Here is a 20,273-nt window from a genome sequence, read left to right as displayed (position 1 = left end):
TCTTATAGTTACTATTACCTGGCAATCTCATTATTCATAGTGTTACAGGTGTTTAACAGATACTTAAGCCATTATCACTGGAAATCAGTGTTCTGTCGACCCTCTAACTGAATCCTGAAAGGACAATCACAATTTTCTTTTCCATCTACAATTTAATGATACTCCTAAAGCTCCATATCAATTTCAGAACTTATTTTTTTAAGGAAAAAGAAATCAAGAAACACCAAAGTTTTCATATAAACTTAGAAAAAATACTTAGGTACATGTGGAAAACAGATTCCTAATTCTAATTACAGGTATCATTTGCATTAATGATATGGACACATTAGAGAAGCAGTTACAGCTAGAAAAAGGACTTCACTGAAAAAAGCAAAGATGAAGTTCAATGGGAAAATGCTTAGGACAACCTGGACCTGATTATGAAATGTTTCTCTGGGCCACACTGAGTTAAAACAAAAGTGAGTAAATAATTATTTTTGCCTCTGCTACTCATCCCTGAAGGAAATGGAAATTAGAAACCCTAGGGAAATACATACAGAATATCCATGAGTAATAGAACTTTTGGCTTCCTATTATCTGGTACTCTCACATGCTATCAAGAGTCATGATGTTAAACTTTCGTATGAAGACAAAAACAGAGATAAACATCCTAATGCAAAATAAAGCACCAAAAAGGTGACTCTGCCCTAAAATTTTTGTCATTCTGATATCGGAATATGGGGTGCCAATTATGATATCACCAAGTGCTTACTAATAAATTCCCAAAATTAATAAGCCTATGTGGGTTCTTGCCTAATATTCAGAGAATTCTGAATACAGGCATAAATGAACAAGGCAGCATGATAAGTTTTTAAGTTTTTTATTCAGTGAGAGAAATACATAGGAGAGTGAAGGCCCTATCTAAAAGAGAGAAAATCTGGATTAATACTGAGTACCAGGAGCCAGCCACGTGGAGGAACATGTAGACCAGGAAGCATGGAGTGGATGGCCCAAAGGCCATGCACCTTGGAGACGCAGGGCAGCAAGGACCCACAATGGCAAAAGGTCAGGGAAATTAAAAAAAGGCTGGACCCACTGTGTCCCAGGCCTTTAAAGGGGAGTAGTTAATTAGACTGATTGGCCAGTGGGAACACAGGTGAGGTCAGGTAGGAGCACGAGGTCTCACAGGGGCATAGTGAAGGCATGGCCTTCCAGTTCACAAACCTAATCAATTTTATCCTATATGTCTGCCTACAACAATTCTATTCAAACTTTCATTAAGTGGACAAACAAGAAAACCTGGAGATCCTATAAAACTTATCAAATCTAGTTTCACAGCAAATATAGATGTGCATCTCATATTGTAGAAATCACTTAAAAACTAACACAAAGGTACATGAGACTACTTTAAAAATGTTCATGAACAATGAAATTAAAAGATAGCTTATTTTGGTGCAAAAATGTTTTGAAATCCAACCAAACAATGGGTCTTCAAAATGTTCATGAATTTCTCCTCGACTCTGAAGTGCTAGTTAGCAAGTTGTGCCCAATATAATCCAACCTAAACCTCTAGGATCGAAACAGCACCTCAAAGATTAAAAAAGATCAATTCATTACATATCCACCTATTCTTTTCATGGTATATCCAACTTTTAAATACTAAGTCTATTCTTTTATATATATATATATATATATATATAAATTAAGAATTTTGGGGCCAGTGCTTAACAGTAGGTTAAGTCTCTGCCTGCAATGCCAGCATCCCATATAGGCGCTGGCTTTAGTCCTGGCTGCTCCACTTCTGATCCAGCTCCCAGCTAATGGCCTGGGAAAGCCGTGGAAGCTGGCCCAAATCCTTGGGCACCCTATACCCACGTGAAAGAAGCTCCTGGTTTCAGATCCAGTCCAGCTCTGGACATTGCAACCATCTGGGAATTGAACTAGGGGATAGAAGACCTCTCTCTCTCTCTATCTGTAATTCTCTCAAGTAAATACAATCTTTTAAAAAATAAAAAAGAATTTTAACTCTTCAAACATTCAAAAGGTATTGTTCCAAACTTAGTAGAAAAAAATCATCTATTTTAACAGATTTTACCATATTTAATATTAATATTTTAAGCTTTTTCTCTAATAAAGCATTATTTCACGATCACAAATACTGCCTTGAAAATCTGTTTTCGGGGCTGGCGCTGCAGCACAGTGGGTTAACGCCCTGGCCTGAAGCTCCGGCATCCCGTATGGGCACTGGATCTAGTCCTGGCTGCTCCTCTTCTGATCCAGCTCTCCGCTATGGCCTAGGAAAGCAGTGGAAGACAGCCCAGGTCCTTGGGCCCCTGAACCCCCGTGGAAGACCCAGAAGAAGCTCCAGGCTCCTGACTTCGGCGCAGCTCCGGCCGTTGTGGCCATCTGGGGACTGAACCAGCGGAAGACCTCTCTCTCTCTCTCTGTAATTTTTTTTTTTTTTTGACAGGCAGAGTGGACAGTGTGTGTGTGTGTGTGTGTGTGAGAGAGAGAGAGAGAGAGAGAGAGAGAGAAAGGTCTTCCTTTTTCTGTTGGTTCACCCTTCAATGGCTGCCGCGGCCAGCGCGCTGCAGCCGGCGCACCGTGCTGATCCGAAGCCAGGAGCCAGGTGCTTCTCCTGGTCTCCCATGTGGGTGCAGGGCCCAAGCACTTAGGCCATCCTCCACTGCACTCCTGGGCCACAGCACAGAGCTGGCCTGGAAGAGGAACAACCGGGACAGAACCTGGTGTGCCGGCACCACAGGTGGAGGATTAGCCTATTGAGCCGCGGCGCCGGCCTCTGTAACTCTTTCAAATAAATAAAATAAATTCTTAAAAAAAAGAAAATTTGTTTTCACAGATAAAACTATCAGTCACCATGTTATCATGTAAATAAGAAGCAATTATTTTTTAAAAATCAGAAGAATGCTGGGGCCAGTGCTGATGCTGGTTTGGGATCCGGCTGCTCCACTTCTGATTCAGCTCTCTCCTATGGCCTAGAAAGGCAATAGAATATGGCCCAACTCCCACGTGGGGAGGCCTAGAAGAAGCTCCTGGCTTCAGATTGGTGCAACTCCAGCTGTTGCAGCCAACTGGGGAATGAACCAGCAGATGGAAGACCTCTCTCTCCCTCTGCCTCTGCCTCTCCTCTGTGTAACTCCTTCAAATAAAAAAAAAAAAATCAGAAGAATGAAAAGAACTAGCCTTTTTAATATAATAGAAATAAACCCATTTTACCATATTGGATCAGGAATTATTCTGAGGTTGGTTTTATATTTTTTATCTGCTCTACAACAGAAAGTACATCTCAATGAAAATTTTTTATTCAAGTTTTGGTTATAGTAAATGAATTAACTTATTTTTTTGTTAATTGGCAGAAAAAGTTTACATTTTTATGGGGTAGATGTGATGTTTCAAAACAAGTGAACACTGTGTACTGTTCAAATCAGGGTAAGTGTATCTGTTTCCTCACTTACTATTTCATTTATGGTTAAAATATTCACAATACTTCTCAAATTTATCAGTACGTAACTGTTAAAGTCACCACTGTGCAACAGAATACCAGAATTTGTTTCTCCTATTTAACTGTAACTTGGTAACTAACTACTATGTGATTCTTCCCCAATCATCAACTGATATACACTTAGGTGATTCCATTTCTTGGCTAATATGAATAGTGCTGTAACAAACATCAGAGTGCAGATGTGTTTTTGACACACACAGACTTTTGTTTTGGATACATAACCAGTAGTGGTTACCAGAACCACATAGCAGTTCTGTTCATTTTTTAAGAATCCACCATACTGTTTTCTATAATGGCTGTGATAATTTACATTCCCACCAGAAGTGTACTAGGGTTGCCTTTTCTCCATGTCCTTGCCAGCCCTTACTGTGATCTTGATTGTGTATTTCTCTGTTTAGAGACAAAGCATTTTTCATATACCTATTGGCCATTTTTATGTTTTCCTTCAAGAAATGTCTATTTAAGTTTATTGCCTGTATTTTGGTTTTTGTGTTATTTTGTTTTTGTATTTTTGCTATTGGGTTCCTTATACATTCTGGATCTCAATCCATTATTGGATGTATAGTTTGCAAATATTTTCTCCCATCCTGAAGACTGTCTCCTCATTCTGTTGACTACTTCCTTTGCTGTACAGAAGCTTCTTAGCTTGATAAAATCCCATTTGTCTCCCTTTTGTTTTTGCCTCCTGTGTTTCTGGAGTCTTATCTAAAAAATCCTTGCCCATTCCAATGCACTATTTTCTTCTAGTAGTTTCACAATTTCCAATCTTACATTTAAGTCTGTAACCCATTTTCAGTTGACTTTTATATACCATAATGGACAGGGGTCCAGTTTCATTCCTCTGTACATTGATATCTAATTTTCCCAGCATCATTTATCAAAGAGATGGTCCTTTCTCCAATGGGTGCACTTAGCACGTTTGTCGAACATCAGTTGGCTGTGGAATTGCAGGTTTACATTTAGGCTATTTTCTTCCACTGGTCTTTGTGTTTATTTTTAAGCTGATATTGTGCCGTTTTGATTACAATGGCTTTGTACTTTACTTTGTGGTCAGGTAGCATAATGCTTCCTGCATGGTTCTTCTGTTCTACATTACCTTCGTTACTAATGATATTTTGTGAATTTGTGAATATGAATCTTAAAATGTTTTTTCTAGTCCTGTGAAAAACACCATTAATGTTGATATAATTAACTCATTTCTGATTGTTGGCTTTTCTCCAGATTGAATGAAATAACACAATAAGGAAATGGTCCAAGTTTGTATGATATTAAAGTGCCTCCCCAACCTCTTAGGTACCATAAGAAAAAAATGGAAGGCAGACAAAGGCAGTGCAAAAATGACAGGAGACAGTTCACCCTTCTCAAAATACCTACTGCACAGAATATAGTGTTCATCACAAATGAAAAGGAGTGTTGTGCCCCAATTGCAATTCAAAATGTGGGCAAAACTGTGGCAAAAAGGGTAAAATGGGTACAATTAAATAGGTAATTTAACAGTTATGTCTTCAGAAACAACCAATGTCTCCTGATCTATTGACCGGTATGAAATATTCCAATAGTTACTATAATCAATGCATGAGTGTAGGTACAAAATAATCCTGAATTCTACACTTCCCAATTATGTATAAGGTCAACATCCAATTTGTAGTCAAATAAAACAAAACCACTTTATACTTAAGGCACTGTTGTCATGTCCTACAGGCTTCTGAAAAACAGCATCTTTTTCTCTTCTAAATTAGTTGCTCCTTTTCCTATATTGCTGATTATCAAATATTTACCACTCAGTGGTTCACTCTTTAAAAAACTATATAAAAGTATCTACTTCCAAGTATTTCTTTTCTAATACATAAATACTGATTTATATGTGTTTATATTTTACCTTAAAGCAGTCTGAGAGGTTCCAATAGAATATAAAGGTATCTGATAACAGATACACAAAAATGTGTTCATGACTTTGTCTTTTTTTTTTTTTTTTAAGATTTATTTTATTTATTTGAAAGACAAAATTACAGAGAGAGGTAGAGACAGAGAGAGAGAAGTCTTCCATCTGCTGGTTCATAGCCGTAATGGCTGGGCCTTCGCCTATCCGAAGCCAGGAGCTTCTTCCGGGTCTCCCACGTGGGTGCAGGGGCCCAAGGAGTTGAGACATCTTCTACTGCCTTCCCAGGCCACAGCAGAGAGCTACATCAGAAGAGGAGCAGCCAGGACTAGAACCAGCGCCCATATGGGATGCCGGCACTTCAGGCCAGGGCTTTAACCCACTATGCCACAGAGTTGGCCCCTGTCTTTTCAACAGTGCTGAAAACACTGGATATTCATTGGTCAAGAGGAAAAGAGAATTTTGATTCATACCTTATACCAAATTCAAAATTTAATTCAAATTAGATCCCAGAAACACATGTAAAATCTAAAATGCTAAAACCTCTAAGGGTAAATCTTTGCAACCTTGAGCTACACAAAATTTCTTAGTCATAACATCAAAAGCACAATCCAGAAAAGAAAATTTCTGGGGCCGGCAATGTTATGCAGCAGGTTAAGCTGCTACCACCTACAATGCCAGCATCCCATATGGGCACTGGTTTGACTCCTGGCTACTTCATTTCTGATCCAGCTCTCTGCTGAGGTCCCTGGGAAAGCAGCAGATGACGGCCCAAGTTCTGTCAACCCCATGAGACTCAGATGGACTTCCTGGTTTCCAGTGCAGCCATTTGGGGAGTGAACCAGTGAATGGAAGAAGACCTTGCTCTTTGTCTCTTTGTGTAACTCTACCTTTCAAATAAATAAATAAATCTTTAAAAAAAACAGAAAAATAAAAAATTGGACTTCCTCACCATAAAAACGTCTACAAAAGATCATTAACAGAGTAGACTGAGACAGGGAAAAATATTTTCAAGTTTCATATGTGATAGAGAAGTTGTAGTAAGAATACCTAGAGAACTCAAAACTTAGTAAGAAAACAACTCAGTTAAAAAAAAAAAAAAAGGCAAAAGATTTGAACATTCACCAAGGAAGATAGACAGCAAATAAATACTTGAAAATATGCCCAGGGGCTAGCATTATAGCATAGCGGGTTATGCTACTGCTTACACTGCTGACATCCCATATGGGTGCCCATTCGAGTTCTCATTGTTCCACTTTCTCATGTGTCCGGGAAAGCAGCAGAAGACAGTCCAAATGCTTGGGCCCCTGAACCCACATGGAAGACCTGGTGGAAGCTCTTGGCTCCTGGCTCCAGCCCAACCCAATCCCTGCCACTGCAGCCATTTGGGGAGTGAATCAGTAGATGGAAGCTCTCTCTCTCTCTGCCCCTGTAATACTGCCTTTTAAATAAATCAATCTTGAAAAATAAGACTGCATGAATTTTTTGCCTCGCTGATTTTAATCCTTATAATTCTTTGTTCTCAACTAGGCAAGGGTGGGAAGGGACTGGAACTTTCAGACACTGTTGACTGAAACGTAAAACACATCAACCAAGGTAGAAGACAGTCTGGTAGTTTCTTGAAAACATTCAAGTACCACATGATACAACTAAGTACTTTCACTACTAAGTATTTCATTTCACTACTAAGTATATCACCCAAGATAGATGAAAGTATATATTCATATAAAAATTTATACACAAATATTCATGCAGCTTTGTTTTATGAGTCAAAAACCAGAAACAACCTGTCCATCAACAAGTGAATGGATAAACAAACTGTGATATACCTATTAAATGGAATACTACTCAGCAGCAAAAAAGAAATGAGCTTACTGGATCACTCTAAAAACAGTCATGCTGAATGAAAGAAACCAAGTAATAAAGGCACATACTGTATGATTTCTTTTATACAAAACTCTAGGAAAAGCCAACTATTTCACAGTGACAGAGAGCAGATCACTGTTTCCCAACAGTGGGGAAGGAAGTAAGAGAAACAGTTACAAAGGAGTACCAGGAAACTTTCAGGGCTGAGACAGGCATTCACTATCTTGATTGTGATGATAATTTCACAAATGTGTACACGTATCAAAACTTAAACTGTACACTTAAATATGTACAATTTATTGTGTATCACTTACACCTACTTAAAGCTATTAAAATCTACTCATAACCAGATTTGTTTGTTTGTTTGTTTGGACAGACAGAGTGGACAGTGAGAGAAAGAGACAGAGAGAAAGGGCTTCCTTTTCTGTTGGTTCACCCTTCAATGGCCGCTGCGGCCGGCGCACCGCGCTGATCTAAAGCCAGGAGCCAGGTGCTTCTCCTGGTCTCCCATGTGGGTGCAGGGCCCAAGCACTTGGGCCATCCTCCACTGCACTCCCAGGCCACAGCACAGAGCTGGACTGGAAGAGGAGCAACCGGGACAGAATCCGGCACCCTGACCAGAACTAGAACCCAGTGTGCCAGCACCGCAGGCAGAGGATTAGCCTATTGAGCTGCGGCGCCGGCCATAACCAGATTTCTTAAGACAAAAGCCATGAAATATCAGTCTGCTTAAAAAAGAAAATGAAAAATACTGGATTCAATAGGTTTTGACTGTATAATAATGGTTAAAGTACATTCGACATAAATCACATATATACAAGCATATATGCATGACTTCATAATTCTTTTTAAAAATCAATTATGTTTGAAAGGTGCTATGGTATCAATTCATTTTTTAATACTCATAGATAAAGAATCACACATTTACCCCATCTTTCTTATAATGATTATACCCCTGGAAAACCAAACAGTAAATGTGCAGGTTTCTCGTTACAATAAACAAAATAACAAAATTAGAATACCATCATTTTGAACCTCTAATGAATTAACTGATGTAGACACTATATATAAATGGCTACTGAGTTCGTAAGAGATACCCAAATATGTGCTTCCTAATGGAAGAACATACCGCCTTCTATATGACACACCAAAAAAATTTAATATCAACAAACTGATCAAATCTGTAAATCCATCTAATATCTTGGAAACAGAAAAGAGATTACAATTAAGCTTTTAACTTTTCTAAAAGATACTTGAGAGAATTATCAATTTCAGTAAAAGCATCTTACAAGGATATTGATTCAAAGCATTTTAGAACTTCATATAAAACTTGAAGACCACTGGAAATTTGAACAGTAATCATAGATATACTATTTAATATTGAATAATTACTATCTGATTTCAGGTATGATAACAGATTGAGCATTCCTAACCCAAACTTTTGAACATCAACATGATGCTCCAGAAACTTGAGACTTTGGAGAATTTTAGATTTCAAATTCTCAAATTACTGATCTTCAGCTGGGAAGCCAATGCAAATATCCCAAAACCTGAGGTGGGGGGGGGGGGGTGCTTTTGATCCTCAGATAGGATTATTCAACATAGTATCACGTTTTTTTGAAAAAGATTTTGCTATTAAAGGTATACACTAATATATTTACAGATTATATGTTGTCATTCTGGAACTTGGTTCCAAATAATATGAAAAAGGACAAGTGAATGAGAATCTATATGAATCATCACTATCCATAAGTTAGTCATTTTTGAAGCTGGGAGATAAGTGGAATGGAATATTCCATACAGTCCACTCCTGTTTTTTCTACGATGAAAAGCTTTTGTCCGGCGCTGTGGCTCACTTGGCTAATCCTCCACCTGTGGCGCCAGCATCCCGGGTTTTAGTCCCGGTTGGGGCACTGGGTACTAGTCCCAGTTGCTCTTCTTGCAGTCCAGCTCTCTGCTGTGGCCTGGGAGGGCAGCAGAGGATGGCCCAAGTGCTTGGGTCCCTGTACCCACATGGGAGACCAGGAGGAAGCACCTGGCTCCTGATCGGCACAGAGTGCCGGCCATAGTGGCCATTAGGGGAGTGAACCAAAGGAAGGAAGATCTTTCTCCCTGTCTCTCTCTGTCTATAACTCTACCTGTAGGTAGGTAGGTAGGTAGGTAGGTAGGAAGGAAGGAAGAAAAGCTTTTAAAAATAAGGTATCTGTTTAATTTACCTTGTAATTATTTTCTGATATAGATATAAAAATTCTAATGAAATCTCCTTACTGGTATTCTACCGGTTTAGGATTTCAATTTACTCCTGAATCAGTTTTCTTTAGTATATTTTTCCAGAAAAAAGCCAGTTTCATTTCTTCCTTTGTCATTTCAAATGTATGGCATAATTCATAAATTTTCCTTAAACAGCTATAGTACTTGTAGTCATGGCTTCATTTTCACATTTTTAATATTATTATTTGTCTTCGTGGTCTTCAATACTGGTTCACCTTTTTATTAGTCTTTTTAAAGATCAGGTTTTGATTTAATTGAGAGTCTATTGTTTCATTGTTTTCTGTCATTTTCTTTCTTTTTTTTTTTTTTAAGATTTATTTATTTGAAAGGCAGAGTTACAGAGAGGCAGATGCAGAGAGAGACAGATTTTCCATTGCTGGTTCACTCCCCAAATGGCAGCAACAGCCAGAGCTGGGCCGATCCGAAGCCAGGAGTCAAGATCTTCTGGGTCTCCCGTGTGGGTACAAGGGCCCAAGGACCTGAGCCATCTTCTACTGCTTTTCCAGGCCACAGAAGAGAGCTGGATCAGAAGTGGAGCAGCCAGGACTCAAACTGGCACCCACATGGGATGCCAGCACTGCAGGCAGTGGCCTTACTTGCTACACCACAGCACCAGACTCTGTCATTAACTTCTAATTTTATCATTATCATTTTGTTTCTTCTTCTTTGGGTAACTTAAGTTAAATACTTAAGAGTACTCATTTCAACCTCTCTTTTCACTTATGTACATTTTTGTCAATGAATTAATCTCCTGAGTACCACCTTTGATATTTGATGTTTTTATAATTTCAATAATTCTTTTTTTCTTGCCCAGGAATTAAATTTTGTTTTTAATTTCCAAACTTTTTTTAAAAGATTTATTTATTTGTTTTGAAAGTCAGAGTTACAGAGGGAGAGGGAGAAACACAGAGAGATCTTCCATCCACTAGTTCACTCCTCAGAGGGCTGCAATAGCCAGCCTCAGGCAGGGGAAGCCAGGAGCCAAGAGTCTTTCTTTTCCAGGTCTCCCCCATGGGTGGCAGGGACCCAGACACTTGGGCCATCCTCCACTGCTTTTCACAGGCCATTAGCAGGGAGCTGGATGGGAAGTGAAGGAGCTGGGATGCCAGCATTATAGGCAGCAGCTCTACATCCTATACCGTAACACTGGTCCCTCCAAACATGTTTTATCTTTTGATCTGTAATATTGTATTATAGGCTGCATATTAGCTACCTTTTGCAGCAACTTCATTGATGACCTGGCAGGTAGTCAAATTTTATGAGTTTTCTGTGTACTTAAAAAAAAAATGTATGACCTAATTATTATTTGCAAGGTTCAAGAAATGTTCATGAACTCAAACTTTCATATTTCAGTAATGTTTTTATCTATTTAATGTATTAAGACAGATCTTAAAATATTAATCAAAAGGTTGTCAATAATATGAATGTAATTTTATATTGAAGGTATGTTATATTACACACAGATCTGTGACATTTCCTTTTTCCTGCAAATAATTAAATCTTCCTGAATTATCTCATTGCTTGTAAATGAATCTCTTTATCCTTGATAATGTTTTTGCTTTCATCTAATTTTTCTTAAAATATACTGTCAGTTTTGCTTCCTTGTGTTAGAATGTTTCAGATATATTACTCATAGAAAGTAATATAATCATTTCATTCACTGCTTTAAAAAAAATCTCATCTTGGACTGGTGCTGTGGAGCAGTGGGTTAACGCCCTGGCTTAAAGCATCTACAGCCCATATGGGCACCGGTTCTAGTCCTGGCTGCTCCACGTCTGATCCAGCTCTCTGTTATGGCCTGGGAAAGCAGTAGAAGATGGCCCAAATCCTTGGGCCCCTGCATCGGCATGGGAGACCTGGAAGAAGCTCCTGGCTCTTGGCTTCCATCAGCACAGCTCCGGCCACTGTAGCCAATTGGGGAGTGAACCAGCGAACCAAGACCTCTCCTGTCTCTTTGCCTCTTCTCTCTCTGTGTAACTCTTTCAAAGAAATGAACAAATCTTTAAAAAAAAAAAAAATCTGATCTCCGGCCAGCGCCGCGGCTCACTAGACTAATCCTCTGCCTGCGGCGCCGGCACACCAGGTTCTAGTCCCGGTTAGGGTGCCGGATTCTGTCCTGGTTGCTCCTCTTCCAGTCCAGCTCTGTGCTGTGGCCCGGGAGTACAGTGGAGGATGGCCCAAGTGCTTGGGCCCTACACCCGCATGGGAGACCAGGAGGAAGCACCTGGCTCCTGGCTTTGGATCGGTGCAGCACACCGGCTGTAGCAGCCATTTAGGGGGTGAACCAATGAAAGGAAAACCTTTCTCTCTGTTAAAAAAAAAAAAATCTCATCTTCAAGTCTCTCTATTTTTCTTATATGCTTTGTCTGTTTACATTTATTTTCATATCAGATAAAGTTGAAATTATTTCTGCCATCCTATTGTTTTTCATTTGCAGCACTGTTTTTCCCCTTACGTTTCCCCTTTTCCTTCCTATTCTTCTGTATTCTAATGTACTACTTTCTCTATCACCTTTCCTCTAACTTACTCTAAGTATTAAAAGATGTAAATCTTATTTTCTTAACATTTTTAGCAGGATTACTTGAAAGTAGAATCAGTATTATCACTCTCGGAAAACTTTCAGAAACTGGGTGAAGAATCTAGAGTTCAGAAAACTTCTTTTTTTTTTTTTTTAAAGATATATTTATTTGAAAGGCAGAAAGAAAGGGAGAGACAGAGAGCTCTTATATCCACAGGTTTACTCCCCAAATGGCCACAATGGCCAAGGCTGGGCCAGGCCAAAACCAGGGGCCTGCAATTCCATCTGGGTCTCCCAAGTACTTGGGCCATCTTCCACGGCTTTCCCAGGCACATTAGCAGAGAGCTAGATTTGAAGTGGAACAGCAGGGACTCGAAACAGCACCCATATGGGATGCCAATGTCGCAGATGGTGGCTAAACCCACTATGCCACAACACTGGCCCCCACAGAAAACTTTAACTCAGATCACTACTCCTCTTGCCTTGTATTTTCTAGAACAGTATTTAATTCTTGGCTGTATTTTAAGTTCTTTAATTGTGCTGTTTCATACAATCAGGTTGTCACAGATTTGTCTACCTGTTAACTAATTCCTTTAATAACTTTGTATCTTGTATCCTTTTCATCATTCTAGGTTCATTTTCCCCTCTAAAGTGTAACTTTTCTTCAGAAGTTCTTTCAGTAAGTCTCTGAAAATATAATCTTCCTTCATTTCAGAATGACAATTTTCAGTTTTTATTTTTAGTTGGCACTCTGAAGATACCAACCTATTGTTTTCTGGCCTCTGTTAATGCTCTTGATAAGTCTGCTAACCTAATTAAAATGCTATTCAGCTATAAATGACATTTTTCACTGGCTGTTCTGTTACTTTCTCTATATTTACTGTTCAGTAATTTCATTAGATAAATGGAATTATTTATTCATATCTTTTCTACTTACAGATTGTCCACCTTTAGGTACAGACACAGAAAAAAAGTGATGTGAGAGTGATTATTTAGTTGTCCCAAAGGCTGTTCAGAACTAAGATGATGATATTATGTATCAAAGGTGCTAATTCATTACATAACATGATGATATTATGCACAAAAGGCACTAATTCATCATATACTGTGGACAGTGTTCAGAAGAGGCTCTCACATTTTAGCATGCAACACAGATAGCTAAAACCAAATACAGACTGCTAGATTCCACAGTCAATTTCTGTTTTAGTAGGTCTAGGGTCCTTCCAGTAATCTGAGTTTCTAGTAAGATCCCAGGCCATGCTGACGCTGATCAGGGAACCAGGCTTTAAGAACCACTGCCTTAGAGTAAGGAATAATTATCTCATGGAACTCCCACTAAGAAAGACTATAGGGACTTATCCTGCCCCTCAAATCTGGAGATTGGCATTTTAAATCAATTCTAAACAACTCTAACTCTTAGCTTTAACTGTTGTTATCTCTGATATCTTCTTGTAGGACTCCAAATAAAACAGTCTACCATCCAGCCAGAACTACCCTAGTTCATTATTCATAGAGTCCTCAGCCTAAAAATCAATTATTATTCACTAGCTCCTGTACACCTACTGTAGTAAAGTTCTTTTGGGGGAAGGATACATGAATGGGCATCAGAGTAGATATAAATTTTCAGCATTTACATTATGTTAACTTTTTTTATAATACTATCAAACAGGTCTGTGACCTAAGCATGTTAAAAATTATTGAACTGGCCACTCCTTTGGCTTGATGGTTAATTAGCCACTTAAGACACCTACATCCAAAACAGAGTGCCTAGGTTCAAATCCTAGCTCTGCTGCCGATTCCAGCTTCTTTCTGGTGTGCATCCTGGGAGAAGCAGGTAATGGCTCAAGTAATTTTGTTCCTGTTACCCACACAGGAGACCTGAATTGAATTCCTGGTTCCTGCTTTTGGCCTGGCCCAGCCCTGGGCATTACAGATATGGGGAGTGATGCAGAGGACGGGATCTCCCTGGCTGTGTATGTATGCATGTGCCTCTCTCTCTCTGTGCCACTGAATCAGTGTGGTGCATAAAACATTACAGATCCACGTCTATCCTTCCCATACACACTCTGCGCCTTGTGCCATTCTGAGCACATCATGCTTTCAAACTCCTGCCTAATACCCCTATTACCTACTTAGAGAAGAATGCACAGTAGCTCTCACAGTCCTGACAAACTCTTATTTGACTTCCCAAGAGCTCCAATGTCATCTCCAAGAAACCTTCCCCAGCCGACTTAAGGGTTAATTGCTTCCTTTTCTATTCTCTCAGCACTTTGTACATGCACCATTACTTTCCACTCTTCTAAACACTAGTCCACAGAACTATCTTCTACAAGAATGTAAGTCAGCTCAGGCAAGAACTTAACCACTATCTTTAAATCCTCACAGTAGACACCCAAATGTTTGTTAACCACGATATATAAACATGCTATATACATGCTGCCCATATAAAATTTTTCCTTGGACTTCATAGACAATTTCTAGCAGAATGCATATTTTAAGAATTTTCATGTCTGTCTTCACCTAGGTTTTCAAGGGAATCAGAGATTTAATGGAAGTAAAGGGTACCTTATCTTGTTTTCACCCCCTCTATTTCTTCACAAAAAAGTATGAAAGTAAGGATATGTGCCTGCTATTTCAACAGAACCAAAGGAAAAACACTGGAGTATTCAATTCTAAGAATTCAAAAATCTTAATGGAAGAAAAGAAGCACTCCCAATCTATTTCCCACGTAAGTCTACCTGCTTCATCTCTGCATTTAAAACATACAGATGTATATTATAAGAGATTCTTCTCATTATTTATTAAAATATACACTAATAAAATAATCTCTTTATACAGGTTAATACCATACAGACATCTATACATGAGTGGCTCTCTCCATCACCAGAGGGCAAGAGTGAAGAGTCACGAAAAATATTTCACTATTTTTCAATTGTTTCTGTATGGCATGTTATCTCAGCAATAAAAAAATGGGAAGTTTAAAAAGCCATGTTCCATATAATGCTATTTAAGAAAAAGTTTAATTATAAAATTATTTCAATGTATTATTCTTACCAGATTTAAGTCCTGAAATTTTGAAGATGGCACTTGGTTTCCCATTTGTGACAAATCCTAGGAGTTGCCATACTGGTATTCCATTTGAATCAGGATAGGAAAAGTAGACAGACCCTCCCATTCCTTCAGGAAATGGGATTGTTCCAAGCATAAAAACAACAACATGGTTGATATTTTCATAATCAGGCAGGTCAAAAACAAATTTATCCTCTGCTACTTGCTGTGCAGCTGTTTGCACCTAGAAAATAAGAAACTCGTCTTAGTTTGATAGTTCAATGAGTTCCTGTAACTCTTAAAATATTACTGTAAGTTATGTTACCAGTATACTAGACTATGGTCATTATACCAAGTAAAATGTTATATGCATACAACTTCATAAAGCATGAAAAATTATGGTGTTGATGAGTCCTGAAATAATCATCCAAATACTTCTTAATATTTTGCTACTAAGCATCAGACATTTTGTAAATGGGGAGTTAAAAGGATATATTTAGCCTTAAATGATCATCTTATTAATGCAATCTTTACAAAAATATGCTACTTCTGACATGCCCTGAAAAGATTTTACTCAGATTTAGAATGTTGAAAAATGAAAGTATCAAAATACCAAACTTTTCTCTTTCAGTCTCAAAGTAGAGAATCTTGGATAATTAAAATGGGTAAGCAATCTGGAAGCAATCAGTCAATCCTCTTTATTCTCAGATTCTGTATTTATCAATTTACCTATTCACAAAAGTTTATTTGTAACCCCAAACCAATGTTTGTTCCACTTCTGTGGCCACTCAACAACTACTCTGCAGTACAAAGAAGCAAAAAATGCGAGTTGCCTGATTAACATTTCCAGTTGAGGTGGAAGGCGGCTATGCTCTGCTTTGTTTCAGTTCTTACAGTTATGAACGAGGCCCTTTTCTTACTCTATTAAGCGTGTCTGCTGGCATTTTTTGGTTTTTGTTGGTGATTTTGATGTTCAAAAAGGCCAAGCTAAAATGCTGTCTGGTATTCCTAAGCCAACTAATGCTAATAAATGCCTTTCAGAGAAAATAAGTGTGTTGGATATGTTTTATTCAGGTATGAGTTTAACGCTGTTGGCCATAACATGAATATTAATGAATCACAAATACATGTTAAAGTACCTAAATAGAAACACACCTAAAACAAGGTTGTTATAAGGTGACTGAAAATGCTGTAACTAGAGGCCTGTAGAAATCTAATCCTGAAGTCCCAATTGAGGCAATGATAACTATATAGAAAACTATGTGTGTGTGTATGTGTGTGTAGAGACTATAACTGTGACCATTCATACATACACACCCACACACATACATAGAGAGAGTATATAACTGTGACCTTAGTGGTCACAGAAACCTTCTTTATAGAACATAACTACTGGGAAGAATGAGAATTGATTGTATGTAAGAAAAATTATTTTAAATTGATTAAATGTAAAAATTCTACCTTGAACGTGGTTATGTGGGAACTTCTAAAGTTTCTTCTTGATTCATTTCAAAAACCCAATTTCCTGCTCTAGAATTAAAGTTTATAAAATAAAATCATATTACCTTATTTTGATGTTTAAGAAAATTTACTTTCAAGGAAAAAATTTGTACACTTTTAGAAAGTTATTGAAAATTGGTATTTTCATCCATTAGCAAAAAGTACTGGGGCCAGTGCTGTGGCGTAGTGGGTAAGGCCTGTGTCTGCAGTGCCAGCTTCCCATACGGTGCCGCTTCGAGACCCGGCTGCTCCATTTCTGATCCAGCTCTTTGCTATGGCCTGGGAAAGCAGTGGAAGATGATCCAAATCCTTGGGCCCCTGTACCCACATGGGTACAGCTCCAGCCATTGCGGCCATCTGGGAAGTGAACCAGCAGATGGAAGACCTCTCTCTGCCTCTCCTTCTCTCTGTGTTACTCTTTCAAATAAAATAAATCTTGCTGGCGCCGTGGCTCACTAGGCTAATCCTCCGCCTGCGGCGCCAGCACACCAGGTTCTAGTCCCGGTTGCTCCTCTTCCAGCCCAGCTCTCTGCTGTGGCCCAGGAGTGCAGTGGAGGATGGCCCAAGTGCTTGGGCCCTGCACCCTATGGGAGACCAGGAGAAGCACCTGGTTCCTGGTTTCGGATCAGCGCAGTGCGCCGGCTGCAGTGCGTTGGCTGCGGCAGCCATTGGAGGGTGAACCAACAGAAAAAGGAAGACGTTTCTGTCTGTCTATCTCTCTCACTGTCCACTCTGCCTGTCAAAAAATAAATAAAAATAAAATAAAATAAATCTTAAAAAAAGAAGTATTAATTCTAAATTATATAATTCTGTAAAAATTATATAAGATCTTTTGGCTTTTATTAATTGCTATTGTCACTCTAATCACCAAAACACCAAATCTGAATTACCACTATTTTTTTTATAAAGGGAATCTTTTTTCAAAAAGATTTATTTATTTGAAAGAGTTACGGAGAGAGGTTAGATACAGAGATAGGTCTTCCATCTGCTGGTTCACTCCTCAACTGGCCACAACGGCCAGAGCTGCGCCAAACCAAAGCCAGGAGCCAGGAGCTTCTTCCGGGTCTCCCACGTGGGTGCAGGGGCCCAAGGACTTGAGCCATCTTCTACTGCTTCCCCAGGCCTAGCAGAGAGCTGGATTAGAAGATCAGCTGGGACTAGAACCTGCGTCCATATGGGATGCCAGCACTTCAGGCCAGGGCGTTAACCCACTGCACCACAGTGCTGAACCCACCATTATTATTAAGACTAAATGGTCAATTACTATTACCTAGACTCCAACTTATTTTCTGCTGCTATTTCTGCTCTTATTATTTGCTGGTTGTTACTAAAATACTTACTTGTTTCCTTTATAATAGCCTGTTAACTAATATAATGAAGCTTAAAAAATATACTGTAACATAACTTCATAACTAAAGTACTATCAACTGCTCTGAATTAAATCCCACATTGAAGTTGAGTGTCCTTAAAAGTTCTCATTCTTTCTTCTGAAGTTTTCTGACCCGTTTAAAACCCTCCAATTTAAGTGTAAAGAATAAAACAAAGAAAGAACACAATTAGACAAACTGCTACTATTAGTATTAAATTCAATTTTACCACCATTTAGCATACATATAACCTCATAAAGCATGAAAAACTATGGTGTTTATGGGTCTTGAAATAATCATCAGGCCAAATGAATATTTTTAAATGTCAATTCTGTACAAGGGTTCAAGCAATCTGTAATTCTGTATTATGACATTCTAATCCTTGACATTAAGCAAAAAAAGGACCTCCCTAAAAACTTCTGAGTGAAAACTAGGTTCATAACTTCAAACGTGGATTTTTCTTGAAACAAAATAATATAGTTAAATTTTGAGATGCTGCTAAGACTATTTGTCCTTCATTTTCATTAATGCATTCTAACATACAGAAATAAAGAAACAAACACCTCCAAGGAGTCCTGGCTTGAAGAAACTTCTACTAGTTATACATCACAGAAATCAGGTGCTGGGTAAAAAGTCATGGGTGTTGCTATAACTAAATTTCTTTCCAAATTAGTTGACGACATGAGATACACGAATTGCAATAGCCTTTTATTCTTATAAATACATATTAATGACAACATCATTCATTAATGACGCTCATCTGAGTACCATAATCACCCCAGGTTGGCTCTTTCATTTTTCTCTATCATGAGCAAGGGCAATCCAAAATGATCTCACCAGGATTAGCAACTACCACCAACCCCACCTGGGTCTCCCAGTCATTCAAGAGACAAACTTTCTAAAGCTAGTTGTCTCTACTTTCCTTTCAATTTCTTAGAATCCCGTGCAGAATACAACACGTAATCAAAAGCTGATAAAGACAAATTTAAAAAAAAAAAAAGACTACAACGTTTAATAAAACAAGAAAATTTTAAAAAGAGACAGAATTCTAGGAGTCAGGTGTGGAAAACTATGCCTGGGTAGTTTCTAAGGAAACAAGATTCACTCTCCAGACTCTGGTTCCAGTTTGTTGCTAAACAATTCCAGGTGCTGATCTCATTGAATTCTAACAATCCAGCAAGGCTGGTTATATCTTCTGACCAATTACAAACCATTTTGCTGGCATCATTCTCTGAGCATCTCAGATACGGCTCACACCTAAGTTTCAGGTATTTCCCCAAGCTAACTTCAAATTACATCAAGTACATTGCTACTAAGGTCCTTCCAAAGGGACTTTAAAATACACATCGCCCGAAAACCTTGAAAGTTTGAGCTCAGCCTAGATTTGATTCCCAGGTTCAAAAACAATTCACGTTATGGGCCTGGAGAGCATTTATATACTGCCAACTGAGCCGAAGTTCCTCAATTGCAAAATGGGAACGATAAAGACCTTCTCACAGGTTATGAGGGTTAAATCTGAGATGTCAAGGCCTACACAAATTACTAAAACAATTGAAGACAGGCATGCAGGGCACTAGGCCCAGCAGCTGTAACAAAATGCATACTCAATAAATGGCAGCTAATAATGCGACTACTACTCAAACCAATCTGCAGAGTTGGGTAAATGAGAGCATCCCAGAGTCCTGTTCTCCATCCGTACACAGCCAAAAAAGACCGCAAGTGGTTTCACCGCATCCCTAGCAGCGACGCACTCCGCAACCCCATCTCCCGGCCCTAGGCTTCGCCCTCACCCTCCTGACCTCCTCTTGACACCACCCAGCCCCATCCTCACCAGCCTCCCCGCCACCAGGCAGCCAAACATGGCGGCGGCGGCGGCACTGCTCAGCCGGCAAGGTCTTGATGCCGACGACTGAGTCCTGGAGATTCTGCCCTAATCGAGCCCAAGAACCTTCCAGAACTTGCAGGAGGGAGCCTGCCTCTCTACTACATAGCGACTGGGCCAGCGGCAAGAACGCCGTCTGCCCCGACGACCTCTGACCCTCCCTCCCTACCCAGCATGCCGCTACGGCGACTACTACTTCCGGGACTTCCGGCCACTTCCGCTTGCGAGGTGGGGCGGGAAAGGCGGGACAATGCGGTGCAAAACTACGAGTCCCAGAGGGTCGTGCGCCGGTTTCTGGGAGGGGAATTAGCCGCAGGTTGGCGGCTGAGAGTCCGGATCCCAAATTTGCAAGTACTATACTGGCGCGAAGTGTTTCTGACGTTTGTCTTAACACTTGAGTGCGCTTTACAGCCATCACTTTACTAGATCCTTAGAAAACC

At 39.3% G+C, this 20,273-nt stretch overlaps 1 protein-coding gene across 1 annotated transcript in view; it reads right to left on the bottom strand.

Moving 5' to 3' along the window:
• Nucleotides 1–20,017, bottom strand: part of HIKESHI (heat shock protein nuclear import factor hikeshi) — a 53,612-nt gene extending 33,595 nt beyond the window's left edge. The window contains exons 1-2 of the mRNA XM_062196839.1: nucleotides 19,783–20,017; nucleotides 15,091–15,328 (exon numbers count right to left, since the gene is read on the bottom strand). Coding sequence (XP_062052823.1) covers nucleotides 15,091–15,328; nucleotides 19,783–19,812 — 268 coding nt within the window. The 5' untranslated portion in view covers nucleotides 19,813–20,017. The remainder of the gene's footprint in view (nucleotides 1–15,090; nucleotides 15,329–19,782) is intronic.
• Between the last annotated feature and the right edge of the window lie 256 nt (nucleotides 20,018–20,273).

The sequence above is a fragment of the Lepus europaeus genome, chromosome 7, assembly GCF_033115175.1.
Source record: "Lepus europaeus isolate LE1 chromosome 7, mLepTim1.pri, whole genome shotgun sequence".
NCBI lineage: Eukaryota > Metazoa > Chordata > Mammalia > Lagomorpha > Leporidae > Lepus > Lepus europaeus.
The sequence above is the reverse complement of the archived record's forward strand: the minus strand, read 5'-3'. Positions and strand labels throughout refer to the sequence as shown.